Source organism: Notolabrus celidotus, chromosome 16 (assembly GCF_009762535.1).
Source record: "Notolabrus celidotus isolate fNotCel1 chromosome 16, fNotCel1.pri, whole genome shotgun sequence".
Lineage (NCBI taxonomy): Eukaryota > Metazoa > Chordata > Actinopteri > Labriformes > Labridae > Notolabrus > Notolabrus celidotus.
The window spans coordinates 22,015,958-22,038,007 of NC_048287.1; the positions used below are offsets into that span (position 1 = coordinate 22,015,958).

Below are 22,050 nucleotides of genomic sequence, written 5' to 3' on the forward strand. Positions count from 1 at the left end.
CACCATCCAGTGAAATAAAAAATTGAGAACTTTTTTAAACGTGATTGATTAAATGGTCTTGAAATAATGTCTGGTCTTAAACAAAACAACACTGTTATCTGATTCTGTAACTGTACAAAATAAAAATTTTGTTTGCGGTCAGACATCACAGAGAATTGTGCAAACGCTCAATTTTTCAGGAACTAAAAGATGTTCACAAATTATTCAGAATAATCCAAATAAACTCTGAATAATTATTCAATTCATGAAGTAGTCCTGTCAGTTGAAATATATTGATATGGGACAAATTAATAAACACTTACCATTTCTTCATCATTTGCAGGGAAAAAGCACAGAGTCCCCCAAAACAGCAGATATGCTTTAATTTAAGTCAAATTGAGCATTACCCTTATAAAACAAGTCAAAATAAGTTACAAAAACAAATTCTCAGTGACCTTAATTTGAAAAAGAGTAACGCATATTATAGATAAATATAAGGATATCACTTCAAACTCACCATTCTGTGCTGTAAACAGTGATCTAGCTGTATGTTTCTACAGACTCTGTCCAACATCCATCCAAACCTTTGAGGGGCTGTCATTGCACTGAGGTCTTGGTTCCTTCCAAGCTTCCTCTGAGTTACCTAAGACGGTCTAAGTTACCAAAGTCTTTACTGTCCCTGCTCCTCTCATGATCATCACAGGAAAAATGAGCAGCCCACAAATTAACTCCTGTACACACACACACACACACACACACACACACACACACACACACACACACACACACACACACACACACACACACACACACACACACACACACACACACACACACATGCTAGAAACACAAGAGCACACTTGCACCTTGCAACCTCCCCCCGGTGTGTAAAGCCTTTATTAATACTTAAGCAGGAATTGAATAACAGTCTACACAGTTCACATGTGAATCAAACACCCAGAAGCTTTTGTTGACCTGTCAGAGGGACCTTCATCACTGTCACCAACTCGTCTACACATCACAATTAACTCAAGCACCTTGGGCGACAATGTGGTTATCTGTTACACAACAAATGGCAGCACAGGAAGGAGGCGAGATGTAATGAGAAAGGAGAAGCAAAGATTTGAGGAAGAGGACTGGTTATAGGTGAGGAAGAGGAGGAGGAGGGGAGGGTGGATAGGAAAGCTCAGATGATGGAGCAGGAGAAACAGGAGATGCATTAGCAATTAAACTGTAGAGGATGGAAATTGACCCAGCCGCTTTAAAATGGAGATTGTAACAGTGAGGTTGGCAGTGACAAGAACAGTGTAGGGGTAAAGTGATCCCACTCCATCTGTAATTAGCCAAGAAGGCCTTTTTACACAGTATCCAAAATACTGTGAGAGAAAGTGGTGGAGGAAAGAAAAAGAACAAGACCTAGTTTCTCTTAAAAAATGGATGAATAGGATCATCACTCTGAATAAAGTCCAACTTTTTCCACTTTGTGATAATTATAAAAACATTTTTGGCAACACTCGGCCTCTAAAAGTGTGCCAGCCAGGTGCAGCTGCCCATGCCATCTGATATTCTAATGGCCCTATGGTGCCTTCAGGTCTACTCTACACTCGCAGCACTGATGGATGGGGCTCATCGTGCCAGGCTGGATCTGCTCCACTTCCACTCTGATACAATATCTCTGAGGCAGAGTTTTTATGAAGAGGTACATTTGTCAGCTCCGGAAACATGACAACAAAATTATCATTCCCTTTGGGATACACACACTCCAAGACGCAAAATTACCCTCATTGTCAAAATGTTAAAGTGGTATGTGATTAAGATAATGTTTCATTTAATACAGGAGTTAAAAAGTAGGAAAGAAGATAACGTGTAATAAAAGCAGATGCAACTCAAACACTGAATTAAAGCTTTGCTAATGCATGACTTGTGGTCGTTTAATGCATGCATGAATGATTCTCCATTGGCTCCTGTTTTACAAAAGATCAATATACTTAAACATTTGGAGAGGTTTACTTAGTCATAAACAGTAAGCTTAAGGATCCTGTGAGGATACTTGGGTTTGCGTTGATTTAGGCGCCCCCTGTGGACAAAGTGCCTATTATCTCAATTACTCAAAGCTATTATAGCCTCAATTGCTTTTGAAGGTCATAAAGAGGTAACAATATGCAGTCCATTTCAAAACCAGCTAAAATCTTCTTACAGGAGCTTTAACTGATTACATATGACACAATCAATCAAGCTAGATTCCAAATGAATTTCTTATTTTCTCAACCAAACATGCCAAAAATGTTCTGATTCCAGCCTGTAATGACAAATATGATTTACATGTTATATATAGGAGAGCCCACATTAAGCCTATTATCAAGTCTTTAGATTGGCTGCCTTTTTCTTTTCGTATTGATTTTAAAATGATTTTGCTGGTTTTTAAGGCATTTGAGACTTTTAAAAGCAAATTAAAGACCCATCTAGTTAATCTTTTACATAGGGTTTTTTATCACTTCTTATAATTTATCATTTCAATGTCACTTTATATTTATTTAAATATTCTATTGTTTTGTTTATTTCTAACTCACTCTAACCATTCTTCTTGTCTAACAAACTTTTGACTTTTATCTTTACCTTTTTATTGTCTTAACTAGTCATGTTTTATCTCTTATTCACTTATTTCTTAACTATTTCCCTTTGTTGTTTATTTATATAGATGTATTGCAATTGGTGTGCATAAATCTTTACTTTTAAATGCATTTCTGTTTTATGTTTAGTCGTTATACATTTTAAATAGATTTTTTTCAGTTGCTGTAAAGCACTTTGAATTGCATTTGATTTGTTTGAAAGGTGCTCTATAAATAGAGCCAGATTGATATACCTTATATAAAGGTATAATTTAGGTGCATGTCATTTTTCATACGTCATTATTGGAAAGTTCACTCATCATTTAATGGTTTAAAAACAAAAAAATGCTTCTCAAAAAGGAGATCCTAATTTTCTACAGATAGTCTTTCAATGCCTTTTTTGTCTTTTGTATCTATTGTGGATCGAGAGCTATCACGTCAGAAAAAATAATCACATAGTTACCTGTTGCCAGATAATATTCTGTCAACAAATATATTGATCAAGCCGATTATCACGTCTAACCATAAATGAAGGTTATAGGGGTTCAATCAGCTTGATTTAGAACTTGAATGTTAAAGCTCCTGTCAGGAACTTCAACTTTATGGCTTTTGGCACCCCCCTGTGGACAAAGCAGACTTTTTTTTATCTCTTCTGCTTTTTCACATGGTTTTTTTTTTAAACAAAAAATTGCATATTGGTTTTTCAAATGTGTCACCCATTGAGAATATTTGCCGTGAAAATATAAGGGGCTGTTTGGTTGCATGCTGATGATCATTTTATCTGACTCATAACAAGCAGCAGTGGTTTTAGGCATTGACAACAATACAGAAAAAAAATAATCTTGTCCCTGTTAGTCTTTTTAGCTTTATTATGTCATGTAGAGAAATCAGTATTAATATCCATCTGTTCCATAACCAGCTAGAAACTCCTCACAGGGGTTTTAACTAACTTAAAGTGAACATATCCGATCAAAGAAAGACCAGGAAAAGTCAGTCATTCACAATTATCTTTATCATCATGGTCATTACAATTTTACATCTCAGGAACACATAAACGCACAGTAAAAACACTTTCTGTAGAAGCAGAGCTCTGCAGTGGGAGCTGCAGGTGATTTGTGGGTGAGCCAAGCGTATGGGGAATTTTAAGGCCCAGAGCATTATAGTGCAAAAAGTGTTGATGTGTTGGGACACAAAGACGCCAGATACAAAGACAAAGGGACATTTAACACTTGAAATGATGTAGGCACTTGAAATTACAAAGTCAAGTAGAAAATGTAAACTTTGGTGTTTCAGTTTTTTACCTCTTTACTTTTTTTCTTTTGACATAAACACTGACAAAGAGGAGGATCTTGGGCTGATTAAAATTCTGAGAATAAATATAAAACAAATTTTAAATTATACTGCAAACCTTTCTAAACGAAATCAGGTTTGACTTTGAACCAAACACTATCACAAAGCTTGTTTGTAAGATATGAGGTCAATGCTGATCTTTTGTGAAAACCGTAAAGTGCATCTTTTTGGATGGATGGGAAAAAACAACACTGAATGGAAATGCTGTTGACTCTTCCAGCCCATGAAGAATCCATAAACAATTATTGAGTGATTTGAGATACACTCAAACTGATTTGCTCCCAAACTTTAACGGTCAACTGGGCCGGAAACATATAAAACACAAATCAAAGTAAAATCAGACAACTAAAAAAAGGCTATTGTGCATAAACAAAACACTGTTTACACTTTACAAACTGAAATCTTCTGTGTGCTCTGCTTCTTAAAAGGCTAAGCATTTAAGACAAACTCCAACAAAAGGAACGTTTGAACAGACCGGGGCAGTTGTAGCACCATCTTTCATTCTCTCACTTTTATCCATCCATCCATCTTCTATGGCTTGTCCGAGTCCAGGTCGCGGGGGCAGCAGTCTCAGCAGGGGATCCCAGACACTCCTCTTCCCAGCCACTTCCACAAGCTCCTCTGGGAGGATACAGAGGTGTTCCAAGGCCAGCTAAGAGGTATAATCTCGCCATCGTGTCCTTGGTCTGCTCCGGGGTCTCCTCCCAGACGGACATGCCCCAAACACCTCCCCAGGGAGACGTCCAGGAGGTACCCTTACTAGATGCCTGAACCACCTCACCTGGCTCCTCTCAATGCGGAGGAGCAGCGGCTCTACTTTGAGCCTCTCCTGGTTGTCTAAGCTCTTGACCCTATCTCTAAGGCCGAGCCCAGACATCCTGCAGAGAAATCTCATTTCGGCCGCTTGTATTCGGGATCTTGTTCTATCGATCACTACCCACTACTTGTGACGAGAGGTGAGGGTTGGGACATAGATTGACCGTTAAATTGACAGCTTTGCCTTCAGGCTCAGCTCTCTCTTCACCACAACAGACCGGTACAGCATCTGCATCACTGCAGACGCTCCCCCGATCCCTCTGCCCATTTTCCCCTCACTCATGAACAAGAACCCGAGATACTTAAACTCCACTTGGGGCAAAAACTCTCTTCCCTCTGGTAATCCACCCTTTTCAGGGCTTGAACCATGGCCTCAGACTTGGAGGTACTGATCCTCGTCCCTGCCGCTTCACATTCGGCTGCAAACCGTACCAGTGCGAGCTGGAGGTCACTGCTTGATGAAGCCGATAGGACCACATCATCTGCAAAAAGCAGAGATGGGATCCTAAGGTCACCGAACATGACACCCTCCACCACTTGGCTGCGCCTGGGAATTCTGTCCATAAAATGTTGTGAACAGAGGGCAGCCTTGGCAGAGTCCAACCCCAACAGGGAACACATTTGATTTACTGCCGGCAATGCAAACCAAACTCTGGTTCCGACAATACAGAGATTGAACAGCCCATAACAATAGGCCATCTACTCCATATTCCCGGAGCACCCCCACAGGATACCTCGGGGGACACGGTCATAAGCCTTTTCCAAATCCACAAAGCACATGTGGACTGGTTGGGCAAACTACCACGCCCCCTCCAGTACCCTCGCGAGGGTAGAGAGTTGGTCCAGTGTTCCACGGCCAGGACGAAAACCCCAATGATCCTGCTGAATCTAAAGTACAACCATCAGCAGACTCTCCTCTCCCGCACCCTGGAGTAGACTATCCTCCTATTGTTGGAACACACCCTCTGGTCCCCCTTCCTTAAAAAAGAGGACCACCACCCCAGTCTGCGACTCCAGAGGCACTGTCCCTGATGTCCATGCAATGTTGCAGAGGTGTGTCAACCAGGACAGCCCTACAACATCCAGAGCCTCGAGGAACTCAGGGCGGATCTCATCCATCCCCGGGGCTTTGCCAGTGCAGAATTGTTTAACTGCCTCAGCGAGCTTAGCCCCAGTGATGAATGAGCCCACCTTCAAGTCCCCTGGCTCTGCTTCCTCCTCGGAGTGCATGTTGGTGGAATTGAGGAGATCCTTGAAGTATTCCTTCCACTGCCCGACTTCGCTCAGTCGAGGTCAGCAGCTCCCCATCCACACTGTAGACAGTGCGGACAGAGGGCTACTTCCCCTTCCTAAGCTGTTGGACAGTTTGCCAGAATTTCTTCGAGGCCGGCTGAAAGTCGCGCTCCATGGTCTCAATGAACTTCTACAATGCCCAAGTTTTTGCTTCGGCGGAGCAAGGCCTGGCTCCAGGGTGGGGCTCCGGTGACCCTCTGGACAGGGTGAACTTGTTCTTGGTGGTTTTCTCCATCAGGTGTCTTGGGCCCAACATTTTCTGTCCCCTCACCTAGGACCCGTTTGCCATGGGAAACCCTACCAGGGGCAATTGCCCCCGACAAGATAGCTATTCACACTGTTACAAAACACATTATTTACCTTCTAATGATTTATTTTTAAACATTACCTGAACAAATATATGGCAAGGGCCAAAGTGACTAAATGGCAGTTTCAAAAACTAACCTGCAGAATTTCATTGTTAACACTCAAGTCTGTGGATGAATCTAATTATGGTCCAAAGGAAAGGCAATGCCTCTTCTCCGCATGATGCCGCTGTGTGGTTATTAACAGCAAGAGAAATCAGTCGGATTTAAGGGCTGTCCTGGCAGCATCTCATTAAAACTTGTCCAGTAACAAAACTTAAAGCTACAAGCAGGCAGATTAGGCACATGGTGACTTGGCCAACAGCACAAGAAGGGCAAAACCAGACTAAGGAAGAGAAGGGAGGACGATAAAGCGTAGGTAACAAGAAAACCACTCCGCTCCCAAGCAGACCAGAGCGGTTCTCCATCGTAGTCTGGTACAAAAATCCTCAGAGGTGAAGCTATCCAGAGGTCAAGGAAGGATTGCATAGGTGTAAGTGTGTATGTAAGTGTGCTGCCTGCTGCCTCTTTCACATGCCATGCTCCCATTCTTTGGCTTTCAAGAGAAGGCCACATGTGACTCCCCTCACACAGTCTCCTCTCCTCCCTGTCACAGTCCCATCAGTCTGCCTTACGGTGGTTGTTGTTGAGGGGGGTGTGGCCGTTCTGCACATGGCCGTTTCTAGATTTTCCCCTCTGCTCGCGATTTTCGGTTTCATCTTCTGACTCTGTCTCCTCTTTGTCACTCCGCTCGTCCTCCACAATTTCCTATCAGGTAAGAAAAAAAGGTGTTATTCCTGTAGTAGTTGGTTTAAGCATTGACTGTATATAAAAGGTAGATGACGTGTGTACTCCTTCTCCTACTGTACAAAAACAAAGCCGAAATATCCTGTGAGAGGGGCTGGTATCTTGTGTATAAGGAGCAAGAGCCTGTGCAGTAGGGGTTGGCTAGTGGAGCCATGATATCAATGTTTTGCACCTGCACATATTCTGGTTTGTTTAAAACTTTTTTTGTTAATTAAATAATTCTATATATGTTCTTTCATAGCTTTGATTTCTTTGGTATTAATCTACAGTGTTTCAAATAATTAAAATAAAAACAAACTCTTGAATGAGAAGGTGTTTCCAAACTTTTGACTGGTAGTGTAGGTAAAATGATGTTAGAGTTTGACTCATTTCCCTTCTGTTAACATGGAGGAGGTGGAGTTTAGGACTTTAGGAGCTTTAAACATTTTGGCTTCACTATAGAGGATTTGTAATGTCATCCATCTTTTAACACAGTCAGAGGTTTTATGTCAGAGTGGTTATGTAAAAGTAATGTTTCATACATTGCCCGGTAGGAACTTGACAACCATGCGCAAGATGAGGGCGGCCCAGAAGATGTGCAGTGTCTGCAGCACGAGCATAAGCCCGTTGAAGAAGTAGAAGCCAAAGAAGGTAGGGTAGAGGGTCAGAGGGTACACCAACGTTGTGTATATGATCCTGAGACGAGAGGACAAAGGCAGAACAGAGAGTCCAGTCAGAGCCACCTACACTCGCCATCAAAAGCCCATTGAGAGGCGCCAGGACTGTGCACAATGTGTCCGTTGTTGTATTTACAGAAAACATGAAATTTGTGCAAAATGATCCAGTGCATGTCACAATTCATAACAGATAAGCTGACATATTCAGGAGGGCATGTTGCTTTATAATAAACATCAAGAACATGTTGCTTGATACAGTAAGACTGCTTTTTACTGAGCAAATTCCTTTGTCTCTTTGTAACCAGCTGGAAGCTGGGACGGTATGTCATGAACACCCCCGCTTGCACTATCTTCTCTTTTCTTTACTGGATTTGTTGAGTGATGGCATGTAGGGTGGGCGGCAGCATACTGTCAATGTTGCATCTACAGTAGTGGAAAAAATACTACCCTAAAAATTATGCAACTGTTGTAATTCAAACTTTTTTTGCCAACAAACTTATAAAACTAAAAAAGAGAATTACAAATATTTAGGTCACTTAATTACAAAATAGGTTGAAAAACATTGTTCAGGCTGGACCAAAGAGAATTTAACAGTGGATTAAGTCTCAATGGCTGTACACGTTATGTTAGTGTGTGTGGGATTGACTCAAAATAAACTGCAATGCACATGTTCATTATAATGTAGATAAAGGTTATCAAAAAATACTAGCAATGGTCAACACTGCACTTTTAAAAATATGTGCATCGAGCCAAAACGTGTGCAATGTTGTACAGAGCATGAGGAAGTCTTAACAGATACAGCAAATAGGATGAAGAAGTCTGAGTCTTTACCAGAAGGGAAGGATTACAAGGCGTGTGATGATGAAAACTGCAGCGAACAATATGAACATGAAGTTGCAGGTTTTCCTCCATCCTGCATAGTTGAACATTTTAGCTGACTGGAATGAAAGACAAAGTGACCAGAGTTAAATCAGAGTTCCACTCGTTTACCTCTAGAGGGCAGACAGTGAACTGTGTGAGGTGGACACTTGTTTAAACTTAACATCATCATCATCATCATCATCATCATCATCATCATCATCATCATCAAGTTACTCAGCTATTCTTCACTGTAAGGACACAGGAGCAGAACGTGTGTTTCAATGATGCATCCTGGGGTTTGTTTGCTTAATACTTCTATGTTGTACTAACATGAAAAAAGTTTAATAGACCAATGCGCTGATTACAAATGAAAAAAAAACAAAACATTAAAACCCATGCATGCTTCCGTACCTCCATCAGGTAGTCAGAGGCATCGTGCACGACCATAATCAGAGTTCCTCCCCGGATGTAGTTGACCAACCAGGAGAAACTAATAAGGGAGATGGTGGCTACATGGTGAATTATCTGCTCTTTGAAATCCTGCAGAGGGAAAAGAAGACACGAGACAGAATGGGGGGTGTGAAACAATGTTTAGTGACTTATTGATCAGGCTGCAGAGATTGGTCACTAATCGACAGTCTGTGTCTGAGAGATGTTACAAATGATTAACTCTCCGCACAGCAGATTATACAGCACGGTGCTTATAAAAATAAACTACGTCCACATACAGGGGCACAAAGGAAACTTTGCTTCTCTAATGTGACGGTTGATTTTGTAACTTTTTGCTGGTTTCGACACAGAGACCAGGAAACCTTTGTTTTGGTTTTAAAGATTTAGCTCTTGCATTTGCGTAAGCTGCTGTTATAAAACAGAACTTAGCACAGAGAGGAGGCCTCACAGATTTCTGACAGGCTTGAAGGTCGGCCACCTTTTACAATGTTTAGACCTGTTGCAGAAAAAGGGCAGCCTGTCTGTCTTCCTGAAGTGTGATCCCCCCCGCCCAACAGAGCTCTAGTCATATTTTAACTCACAGGACAGCTCCACACGCTACATCTTGGACATGGAGTCACAGCTTAGTTTAGACTTGACTCCCCTTAAATGGACTGGGTGGGTGCAATTGAACATTATCTTTAATGGCTCCGTGAATGCTGACAGCTTCACTCAATGCAACGCATACAGCCTGGGCATCTTAACAGGGGAGAAATCAATATCTATAACCTCAAAATACACTCACAACAATAAAGATCATTCTCATTATTTCCAGTGAGTGATCTCACTTGATGGGATGGTTTCTGAGGGGCTTTATAGTCAACAGATAACAAAGTTAAGGAGAAAGCGCTGCATCACTTACCTTACGTTTGACATCTGATGCTACACTGACAAGAAGGGAGACATAGAAGCCCAGCTCGATCATGTAGTACCAGTACTGTGAAGGCAACAGAGGCTAGAAGAAACGAAGAAGAAGCTATGAGAATTACAGTTATTTCCTCCTTAAGTTAGCAATGTACAAATAACTAAACAGGAAAAAGGGAAGGGAAGCTAGTTCAACGCATAATGGATATAACTTGCAGATTTTAGAGCAGGCGTACCATTTTCGGGAAGTCGTCCCACATCCGCTTCATATCATAAAACCATGGTTTCTGAGAGGAGAGACATACTTGATATTAATGAGGGTGCAAGTGTCCAGAAAAATACCACAAGCACTCTGCTGCTCAAACAAGAACAAACAAGAACAAGAAAATGGAAGACAATGTTTGTGTGGCATCAAACAGTCTCAATGTCAGGGGTTTGTGTTTCTACAAATGACTTTTGTGAAGCATGCAGTTGAACAAAATGCAAAAAGATCAATAAACAAGTTTTAAATTTCCAGGTTGTGTTAGAGTACTCACGTCAATAAGGGCTGCCAGGCCAGCAAAGAAAGCAAGAAGGTAAAAGGTAAATCTCCAACTGTAAGAGAATGCACAGCAGCTCAGAAATACAGTTTGAGGTTAACATCACGACACAGCTACAAATACAGTCTTCAAAAGTCATCAACCTGGATAATGGTAATAAAGGTAATGAACGAATGAATGATAATGAAAACAAATTTAAAAAATGAATCACCCTCACTTGGAGCAAAACTCCCTCTAACAGCTGATGGGAAACACCTGGATGACTGTCCATGTGGCTTACATACTTTTGCACTTTTTGGCATGACTGTACGGTACATTTCCTATCACTGCAGATTCTTTTCCAACCAAAGATGAGAAATGTTTGCTCCAGTGTACGGGTGTGTACGTGTTGAAACCTGGTATGCTGCTGATGTTGTATCCATTCGCCGGCATAAGACAATATACAAAAATCTACTTTGATATATTCTGTAGTTGCATTATACTTTTAAAATAAACTCTAAATTATTTTGTATTTCAAAGATACATTTGCATGATGCCTAAAATAAAAAAAATCGAATTTGTGAAACATTTTTGTATATATATATATATTTTTGGGGCATTTTTGCCTTTATTTGATTGGACAGCTGAAGAGAGAGGAAATGTGGGGAGTGGAGAGTAGGTGAAGACATGCTGCAAATGGTCCAGGCAGGGAGTCAAACCCATGACCGCTGCAACGAGGACTATAGCCTCCATATGATGGACACGCTTAAACCGCTAGGCCAATGGCACCCCTAATAAGTAACTTTAACAATATCCCGACCCAAAACTATGGAAATTCTGCTTTTAAGAATCTGGAATTTGTTATAAAACGACATGATTACTGAAAAATTCTGAACTAAAAATGGGGAAACATTCAAGATAAGTGGAAGAAAGCTTTTTTGACATCCAAGCTATGATCACAGGCCTTTAAAACAGACAAAGTATATGTGTTGTTACCTCGCTTCCCGAAACTTTTTGAGCTTGCTTGGCCGGTCCTGGTTCCTCCGCCGCCTGAACCACCTCTGGACCTGCCGCACTGAACAGCCCGTCTGTTTACTTAAACTCTCTAAAGAGCTCTGACAACAGAAGCAGCACAGGAAAAGAGGGAAAGGTTACTGCTGGCTGTGATGTTTGCAGTCATAAAACGATGGCAGCTCGCTGGTCACATAAAAGGTGTGATTAATTCCCATTTTGAAATCACTTTTGAACACCTGTGCATTCTGATTTGGCTCAAGCTGTGCTGTTGCCAAAGGACACACAGTATGTATGAGGCAGTGCTGGTTTGCTGAAGTGTGCAGGATGGTTACCTGTGTGGGATTCTTTGATGTGCTGCAGAAATAAGACTCCATGACAGGATTTGGAGAAGCACGAACACGCTGCTTGTCAGTCACTCCCAGCAGGGAGGCGATAGGAAGCGCTACCGTCCTGTGAAGACGAAATCAAACAGGATGGAAAATATTGTTTATGAAGCAGTTTAGGTAAAAAAAAAAAAGAAAAGAAAAAAGACACTTGGGCAAGACAAGAAGTGACAAGTCACCTCTCGAATATCTGTCTGATGACCAGGAAGCACAGAGCAATAGGTATACAGGCCCAGAGGTCCCTTGGTTTAGGAAAGACTACATCGTCGTGATCCGTCAGATCAGCCCAGCCGTGGCCTTCAGGGAACCAAATCCAGTCGGCCCATATCATCTCACTCAGCTGAGACAACATCCTAAACACAAACAGAGGGAGAGAGAGAGAGAGAGAGAGAGAGAGAGAGAGAGAGAGAGAGAGAGAGAGAGAGAGAGAGAGAGAGAGAGAGAGAGATTTGTTAGGTTCTTTTGGGGGTTTTTTTTAGAAGGAAATTAAGAAATACTAAAAAGAGCGTCTGCTCTGTGATCTCCATTTCAGATATTCCATTAGGGTTATTAGATCAATTTAGAAACGCACTCAGCTGTGACAATATCCTGAGAGGAAGCACAGGAAACAGAGAAGGCTGAGAGAAAATGAGTATTGATTGGAGGTGATTAATCTCTCTGGGCATCTGCAACAGGCAATCGTATCTGATACTTCCTGATCCAGATGAAAAGGGGGGATGACGAAGGGGAGGATTTTGTAACACTGCACACAACACAGTCACAAAAACCAGTGAGGAATAATTTAGAGCTTTAAGCTGGACTTCAGTCTGGATTTTTTTCCTAATGCCTTAAAAAATGTTCACTTCACTCATTTTATTTTAACTACATAATGGACCGGGTGTAGTTAATTGAGTGGTGAGTTGTCACTCCACTAAAGTTTAAAAGGAATACAAATTCATAAACAGAGCTTGTACTCTAAAACAAGACAGTGCAGAGTAAATGTAGTGCATTAAATATTAAACAGGAAGTAGTTTCAGATAAAGCCTTGAGTTAAAATACCAATCCCATTTTGATCAGCTGCCATGATTGTACTCACTGTCAACATGAAGGCATTTTCTGAGGATTAAGAAGACTATCAACAACATTTTTAACACCAGTTTAACTGAAAGCTGCTCTTGATTCTTACAATATATAATTATATAATTGCCTATTAATTCATAACATCTGAATCAGGCAGAGGAAGTTGCACAATTTGAATGCCAGTAACTGATAATTTCTTGAGCAAGATTTCTTGTGAAATTCTCCTGAGCGAGTCATTTTCACCACAACTCTGAGCAACTAATCTATAACCCCGCATGTGCTGGCATTATCTTTATTACCACACTAATCAGTGCTGCGTCAAATAACAGAAGGCCAGGTAAGCAATTTGATAGATATGTTCCAAAGCAATAAAACTTAAAGCTTAAACAGATCAGAGCTGGATTTTGGCTCTGGGGTTAATGCCCTTTCGTAAACCACAGAGTGCTTTATGAACTAATAGCAGTATTTTTGAATCAATGGGAAAATGAACAATGTCACTCTTGAAAGAAATATCCCCAAACAAGCAAAAGCACTGTTACGGAAATTCATAGTCCCAAGATGATGACTCCTAAAATCTCCCACTGTGGCATACACACGCTCCTCACATGCTTCTCACATTAACTTAAGGATGCTTTGCTATGATGTTGTTTTACATCCACGGTCCCAAGAAGATAAACTCCAATGGCACAAAATTGTGTGCAGTTATTCGTGGTTTCCAGATGATGCATCCCAATATCTACAGTGGTTCCAAAGGGTAAGATAGGGACAACTTTTGGGTGGAGTGCAATGAAATGTGCTGCACATGGTATTCTCAAGATCCCTGTTGGATGATTGACTACAGGATGGAAAGGCTGGCAACTTTGTACATGCAGGCGTTCATGGTCCCCAGAGTATAATGCCCAGAACTTAAGCAAACCAAATTTACATCTATACTGCAAAAAGAGATTTATTGTAACTAATCAATCACAACAGGCTGCTTAAAAACTAATCCTGTGATGTTCACATGACAAAGATACAAAGTCAGTTTGAATACAGCTGACCCATCTGATGCAGCATGGTCCTAGCAGTTACATCATTTGACATGTTGCTCCGGCTAGCTGTCTTTTAGCCTTAGAGTATTGGGTGTCACCATCTCTTCTGTTTTTTTTGGACTCATTTTGGATTCAGGAGACGCAGAGTAATGTAAACATGGGTAGTGTTGTAGTACTCCAGACCGGTCTTGGTCTAGAGGCCGCTTATTTCAGGCCTCTGTCTTGTCTCAGAATCGAAAGCATTTTTACTCGGTCTTGTCTCGGTCTCGGACTGGGCGGACTCCGTATTTTATATCAAGACCGGTCAAGACCACCACTGATGCACTGTGTCCCTGTCATTACTGTGATAAGAGAAAAAACTAAACTTAAGGAGTCAAAAGAAAGGCAACAAAGACAAAACCAAACCTTGTTTGCAATAGTTTCCAAAGCAAACTTAAATATAAAATAAACAGAAGTCTTTTATTTTATTAACTCTCATAATGATTTTTCATTGATATATATGGTCTTGGTCTTGTCTCGGTCTTGCCCTGCCTTGGCCTTGGTCTTGACTCAGTCTCGACCCCTAAATGTCTTGGTCTTGTCTTGGTCTCGGTGCACTCTGGTCTCAGACATGTCTTGGTCTCGGTTAATGTGTTCTTGATTACAACACTAAACAATGGTGGTGGTTTCCTCGTATCTTGCAGGCCTACCAGAGGATGAATTAAATCCACTTTGGTAAGCTCCTGACTTTTCCACAGTGTCACCATGGAGGTTCATATTTTTGTGTTTCATCCAATCACTAGAGTTTCAAAAAACTTTCAAATATAATGACAAAGTGTCTTAGTTTAGTTAAAGCACCACAGCTATTAAGTACAGGCTCACAGATTTCAGGTCTTTCAGGGTAATTAGAGACTAACAATGAGACTTAGAGTGCTGAAGTTGAGCTCTGACTAAAAAGGAGCAACATCAGACACCTGGACCCACAGGACATTTTCACTGCTTTGTTATTAGAGTCCAGAAACAGCAACAGGATCAGCAGTCACACAACCTATGACATCAGTGCTGCTGTAAGTACATGATTAAAGAACATTAGGTCACCTGCGGAGTTTTACGACAACAGATCAGCAGATTCGAATCACCATACTGCCTCATGTTACTGCTGCACCTTGGCCTCCACAGTCAAAGTTTTGTATGAAGCAAATCATTAAAGAGCGAATTTGTTTTCCTGATAGAGATCCCTTTACAAGGATTGCGTGTGTGGACTTTGACCAGCTTTAACTTCACTATGCACAATAATTCCTGCTTGCTGCCTTTGTTAGCAGAGGAGGTTCACTTAAACTGGGCATTTGTAGCAGTTTACAAGATGGATCACCTCATCTTGAAACAACAGTGGTGAAATATCAACCACCCTGTCCTTTAAAGTTAATCAGTGTGGGGATTGAAGTCAGCCTGGTGCCTCTTGTCTGTCGCCTCTCATGTCAGAAATGTACAACAAGCCCTTGCGTTGTGTTCAGTCTTTGAATGAATTATGACAATTTTAGTGACTATACAGCTTTTCTGTTAAACTGGGGGAACTGGTTATAAACCTTGGAGCTGCAGGAGTTCTCAGGGGTATATCCCACTTCTAAGGATACATTTTTTCCTGTAAAGGCTCAATTCTATTGCATGAGAGCAGATTGAGATACATTCCCAAACAGGCAACTTTACAAGAAACTGGTTGTCAGGTGTGTACAGCTTATACACAGTAAACATCCCTATGCCCTGAGATGTTTATTTGTGGCAGTTAGAGTTAAGTATGTTGGTTCAGTTGGTGCAACTGCTGCAAGCTAAAGTAAACCGTTTTGTTTTGTTAGCCAAGCTACTGTTGGTCGGCTTAATACACATGCAATGTTGCAAAAAAGAACAGTAAACTGGTGTTTGCAGATTAGCTTAAAGCACATATCACACGCCATTTATGCTCTTCCACTTGGACATAAAACAACAGGCATGTGCAGACTGTTTCTGTGAATCTCTAACTGACAATATGATCTGTACTAAAATGATTGTAGTATTGTCCTCCATCTGTTCCCAGGTTGGCTGACTTCTACTTTGGCATCACTATGTCATTTAATCGTGTGCCACTCAGCTAGTGTTGACTTATTTCCAACTCAAGGACAGATTTTGGAAAGATCAAAGTGCACGGTTGGAGCGTTAATGGTTCAGTGTTGTTCCTGGAGAGGAACCAATGAGTGACTTCACATCCACTTTTATTTTTTATTCATATTTCCCTCTTCAAAGCTCATAGTGGAAAGAAAAGTTACCATCTTTCATAATGTCTGAATACTAAGCCACTATTTACCATCTGCATTTAACTGCTACTTCCTGTCTTACCATCTCCTGCCTGGTAACTTCCTCTGATATGCTTATACTGATCAGCCGTCACTTTCCTAATAGTAAGTAGGCTTCCTTCCCACCAGGTCTGGGCCAAAACAGCCCTGACCTGACAGGACATGGATCCAACTAGATCTCTGCAGGTGTACTTTGGTATCTGGCACCAAGCTGTTAGCAGCAGATCCTTTAAGTCAAGGAAGGTTACAAAGTGGGGCCTCCGTACGTCAGACTTGGTAGTCTCGCCCACATTGATGCTCAACTGGTCGGAGATCTGGAGAACTTGTTCGATTTCTCGAGCTAACTACATTGCCCTTTGCGCATTGTTGGCGCATTTAGCGGTGGGCATGGGTCAGCATGACTGTAGTGCAGCGACACAGCCAAAACAAACTGTGATGCACAGTGTTGTCTGCTAATAACACCTCTTGCTGGCCCACCAGTTTTCCCTGGACTATTTTTTGTAGGCACTGACCCCTGAGGACCAGGAACATCTCACAAGCACTGTAGAAGCAAATTATGAATAAGTTTGCTGACATTATATGCAGTGTTTGGTATATGGGTCATTGTGTCCGAATCCATTATTTTCTTTTGAAATAATTTGTTATTTTTAAGACATACATCAATTGATTCTATAAAACCTGCTTATTTTGAATACAATTTCAGTACATTCAAATATTGAGATTTATTTTATTTTTAAGTATCTCAAACCCTGAAAATGTCAGGTGGCGCAACCGTGCGAGCAAGTGAACTGACTTAAAACACTATAAAAAATATATTTTAATAATAATAAATTCAAATTAAAACACCATGGCATGATTTTACATATAAGAGCTTTGAAATAAACATAATTTCATAAATATCAATAGTTTTAAGGCACCTAAGGTTATCTAAAAACTTTTGTCCAGCAATTTGCATGTTCTCAAATGTCAGGGTGGCACCACCGTACTCATGGACCTTTGATTTTGAGTAGTAGTAGTTATAATGGACTTCAACATATGAAATCATTCAGAGGACCCTACTAATTGTCATGGCTGAGTTAAAAGGTTTGTAGATGTCTCTTAAATAATAATAGAAAATCTTTTATCAACTTATAGGTGAACAGTAACACTTTCCATGTCAGGTAGTACAACATACCTAAAACTGTAAAATGTATATTTTATACCTGGCCAATAGAATGCAAAAATCCTAATATATATTGTAAATAAAAAAAATATACTCACAAAATACAAATGTGTAAAACACTGTAACCACTCTAAGGGATACTTACTAAAAGTTTCAGTTAGAATAAATGATAGGTAAGTACATATATTTTGACAAATATCTGGCTGCGCCACCTGACATTTTTGGGTGTTCAAGTTAAGAAAAGGGTAAAAAAAACCAACTATTTAAACACTTAAAAAAACGCGATGTGTTCAAACAAGCCTTGTTGAACACATTATTCTAGACACAAAAATATGCATTGCAACCATTCTGGAAATACTTTTAAAAGATGACTTTTTTGAGGCTTATTTGTCAACAATCCATATGAGGTTGCTTGTTATTGTAACTTTTTTGGGCCGTGATAATCGTGAGGTGAAAAACTGATATTGTGGCAGCCTTAGCTTAAATAACATCTACCTAAAATCTGGATCTCTCCTCTGTTGCTCTTCGTGAGGTTAACTTTTTAAATACACATTGACTGGTAAATAAGTGATTAACTATCGCAGTCAAATAAAGTCAAAATGCAAAATTATAGTCAAATTATGTGCAGCAGAGGTTGACATTTCCTGTCATGACATAGGTGTAGCATCTTAAATCAAACACTTCACATAATGTAACTTCAAATAAACGTTCCATTACAGGCTTCTAGTATTCTACGCTTGAGGGCACGTACATGGGCACGAGCACAGGGATGGAAGTTCTGAGAATAATTGAACATTAATCACTCAATTTACAGTATGCAACAGTTAACCAGCAAAAGGCTGGTAAAGACAAGATTCCAATATAGAGGGCTTGAATACAGAGTTAGCTTTCAGGGGCCTGGGACACAAACAATGTGTCCAGATAAGTAACACTTCAGGTACACATTACATGTGTTTGTTTCCGAGAAAAGTCCCCAGGCACCTTTTAACCGGGAAAGTCTCACACCCTGATCATTACAGCCCTGAGGACACCTTTAGAGCCAAGCAGAAGCCTACATGGTAAGATCTTTTTTAACTTCAAACTGGAAGGATGGGGGCTTATGTATGCTGCTCATAATATAAAGGCCTATTGTCTTCGTAAATCCACACTGTCATAAAGTAGTTAAAACAAAAGTGTGATGTTGAGGTATGCAAATAAGACACGATGACACAAACTCTGCTAGTCGTATCTAATGTCAGAGAGTCCTGGTTCCTGTGTGCCAAGTGAAGCTCGAGGCCATTGTTTGATATCAGCCTTGAGGGTACGGCTCACCATTCAAAGTTTTGCAGTGTGTGTCAGTCTCAGCTCTCTACGCTGTTTGCGTGGACTCATGCAGGGAGTGGCTGAGTGGCTGAGTGCATGGCGCAAGCGGGGAGTCTCCCGGACATAGCGGAACAGGCGGCGAGATGGAGCTTTGAACAAGTTTCCAAACACCAAAGTGGCTTTACTCATTTCAAACATTTAATATGCAGAGCAAGTTAACACTTCTTCCTGTGAGTCAGCCAGTGGGGTGGGGGACTTTCCCCGGCGGCGATGTCTCCGGTTTACGCTCGAAAACTTCTTTACGCATTCATTATAACCTCCATGACAGTTATAAAGAGCCGTATACCATGAGGTTTCCACTTCTGCATTTTGTCAATGGTGATACTCTTTGATAGTTATGTTGTAATGTATTACTGCCCTCCTCTTATCGCGGTGTTACTAAACAAACATCAGCGACTACAGCGCAAGCAAAGGCCTGTAAGCCATCCAAACTTTACGCGATACATTGTAATGTCTCCAAATGGCTCGGTTCGACAGAGCTTCAGTAAAAGTGTGACAGCAGACTCTACTCAGACCATCCCGCGGTTAGAACTTCACATAAATTCTCCTGAGACGATCACTCTCACATTTCTGTCTAAAAATAGCAGCCCAATAATGTGTGTTCATGTCGAGACGTCTATCATCTGAGGCTCTAACGGAGCCCGAAACAAGAGGTTGTTCAATCTTTCATCTTGCATCATGTAACGGTGACTTACCTGTCTTCACTCTCACGCGGGCAGGTAATGGAGCCTTTAAATGCACGTCGAATCGACTGCTGCTTGTCCTCTGTTCCTGTTGAAGTGGAGCGGATTTCATGTAGTTCTCGCCATCAAACACACTCCACAACTTGTTGATCGTTCAATGAAGTTGCAATCCGCCTCCTTCTTCTTTTCTGAAGTTTAACCTCAGGTTTGCCACATTCTCAGAGGAACAAAGCTGTGTCGCACTTTCTCTCCTAAACTCTTCTTGTGGGAGTAAAACTAATGTTACGTTTTTCACTTTTTCGTATATGATAAGTTCTCGCAGCTTTTTTGTTCGCAGCCGGGTAATTGAACTGGACGGATGTAGTGAATATTATGGTGGTAGGCTATGTTAAAAGTCGACCGTGCTGGGAGCAGGCTATTTTAAGTGACGTGAGCCTCTACTTGTATGGGGAGTGGTTAGTGCCACAAGATGGAAGCTGTACACCACTAAGCTCGAGTCTTTGATGTACTTATTCTTAATTTGAGTATTTCCACATTAATCAACTCCAATAAACGTAAATGGTAAACACTGAGCTTTTTTACTTGTAGACTTAGGAGCAAAAGCAAAAAAAAAAAAAAGAAAATTGAAAGTACACCAGCTGCAGAGAGGCACTTGTATGGCCTACTAGGGCTGAACGATTTTGGAAAAAAATCTAATTGCGATTATTTTCCTTGATATTGTGATTGCGATTTAAAATGCAATTAATTTTTCAAGGTCCTCTTCTCATGTATTTTACAACAAACACAAGCAATAAATCAATCTGTATTACAATAAACAATATCAAATTTATTATACACATTGTTCTTTCTCATAGGCTGGACTTATGTTAAGATAAAGGCAAATGAAGCATGAATTAATATGAAACATGTTTTATTTATCTACTTCAATTACAGTTGTAAACTTACTAAATACTTTGACTTGCAGTCTTGTAAGCGTTCACCACAACTACTTAACAAAATTCTGCCAAACAAGTGTTTTCAGTTTGAAGCATGTTTCAATATGAATCAGCTGACTGCACACAGCGGAGACGCTCAGCTGGGGGCTGCGGCTGAGTGACAGGTCTCTTTTTTTCTCCACTGCTGGACTGATTATGACCAGGTTGCGCTCCTGGCTGACACCTGACCACGTAAACATGTTGTTTTTTCTCAATAAGAACCAGTAGACAGAAAACTGGACACTGTGAGTCTAAAATATGATTCTGTTCAGTTGTCCTGTTGCAGTAAATCCACATGTTGTCTGGGTCTTCACTGACTCTGCGTCTGCAGAGATTTATAAGCCTACACCACATGTTGATATTCAGCGTGTTGATTATTTAGAAACTTTTTTTTTTTTCAATTTGCAATTTGCGATTCAAATTGCATTCCATTACATTGCGATGTCGGTTTGAATTTGATTAATCGTTCAGCCCTATGGCCTACTGGAACAAAGTAGCGTAATAAAAGTTCTTCAGACTCACAGTGTCCAGTTTTCTGTCTACTCGTTCTTAATGAGAAAAATAAACGTGTATTTGGTCAGGTGTCAGCCGGGAGCGCAACCGGGTCATGATCAGTCCAGCTGCAGAAAAGGTCAGACGGCTCTGATGTTGCTGGTCTGCAAACACAGCGTACTAGCAATTCCCAACAGTCTGTTGGCTTTGTATCTAAAGGTGGGGAAATGTCCTGTTTAAAGTTGTTAACCTTTGTGTCCGTGTCGTTGTTGGCAGCAGTTGCACATTGATCCTCTCTAAAAAGCGCACATGGAGACCTGACGTACAGCCGCAGCCACATCGAAACATGCTTTAAACTTCAAACACATCTCTGATAGCTGAATGAAATATGAGACCACATGATGTTTGTTCCACGTGACGGAAAATTGAAAACGAAAATGTGTGTTTCGAGTAATTTCTTAACAATCAATGAATCGATGACCGATTAATTGTGTGCATCCCTAGTTAAAATTAAATAAAATATGTTGTTACCCAGGTTAACATAAAACAGCTACACCTTTGTAATCTCTAGGAAATCATTACATTTAATATGGATTAAACTATGGGTTATATGGAAACCCATTATTGCACTCTCTGCTCATTTCCACCACTATAAAGTGCCTTTTGCTGCTCCTCATCCTTTTTTCTTGAGTGTAAGGGCATGCTTGGGGTCATTAGATCAAGTTTTACCAGCTACAGTGGGAATCTTTGAGGTTTTGTAGCACACCCCTATCCTTTAAAGAACATCCAGAATCCCACTTGATCATATCTATGAGGGCACTGCATTGAGTATTATAAGTCCACAGTATTGAACATACTGCAAAGTGAGCATCCTAGAGGGATCATTATCATTATCATCATGCTACTTCTCACTAATAGTTTAATTTACCTCATAGCTCATGAATTGGATCCATAACCGAAATGCAAAGCTAAATTATAAAACTATTGTTTTGCAGCTC

General features: G+C 40.7%; 1 protein-coding gene across 1 annotated transcript; it reads right to left on the minus strand.

The window, feature by feature from the left end:
- Window positions 1-3,578: 3,578 nt before the first annotated feature.
- cers2a (ceramide synthase 2a) lies at window positions 3,579-20,013 on the minus strand. Its single transcript, XM_034705092.1, has 11 exons — window positions 19,599-20,013; window positions 12,163-12,336; window positions 11,933-12,050; window positions 11,583-11,701; window positions 10,605-10,662; window positions 10,305-10,355; window positions 10,067-10,159; window positions 9,127-9,255; window positions 8,686-8,792; window positions 7,720-7,873; window positions 3,579-7,159 (listed from the first exon to the last, which is right to left on the minus strand). The coding sequence occupies exons 2-11, from the start codon at window positions 12,333-12,335 to the stop codon at window positions 7,013-7,015; spliced, it is 1,149 nt and encodes a 382-aa protein (XP_034560983.1). The 5' UTR covers window position 12,336; window positions 19,599-20,013; the 3' UTR covers window positions 3,579-7,012.
- Window positions 20,014-22,050: the final 2,037 nt, after the last annotated feature.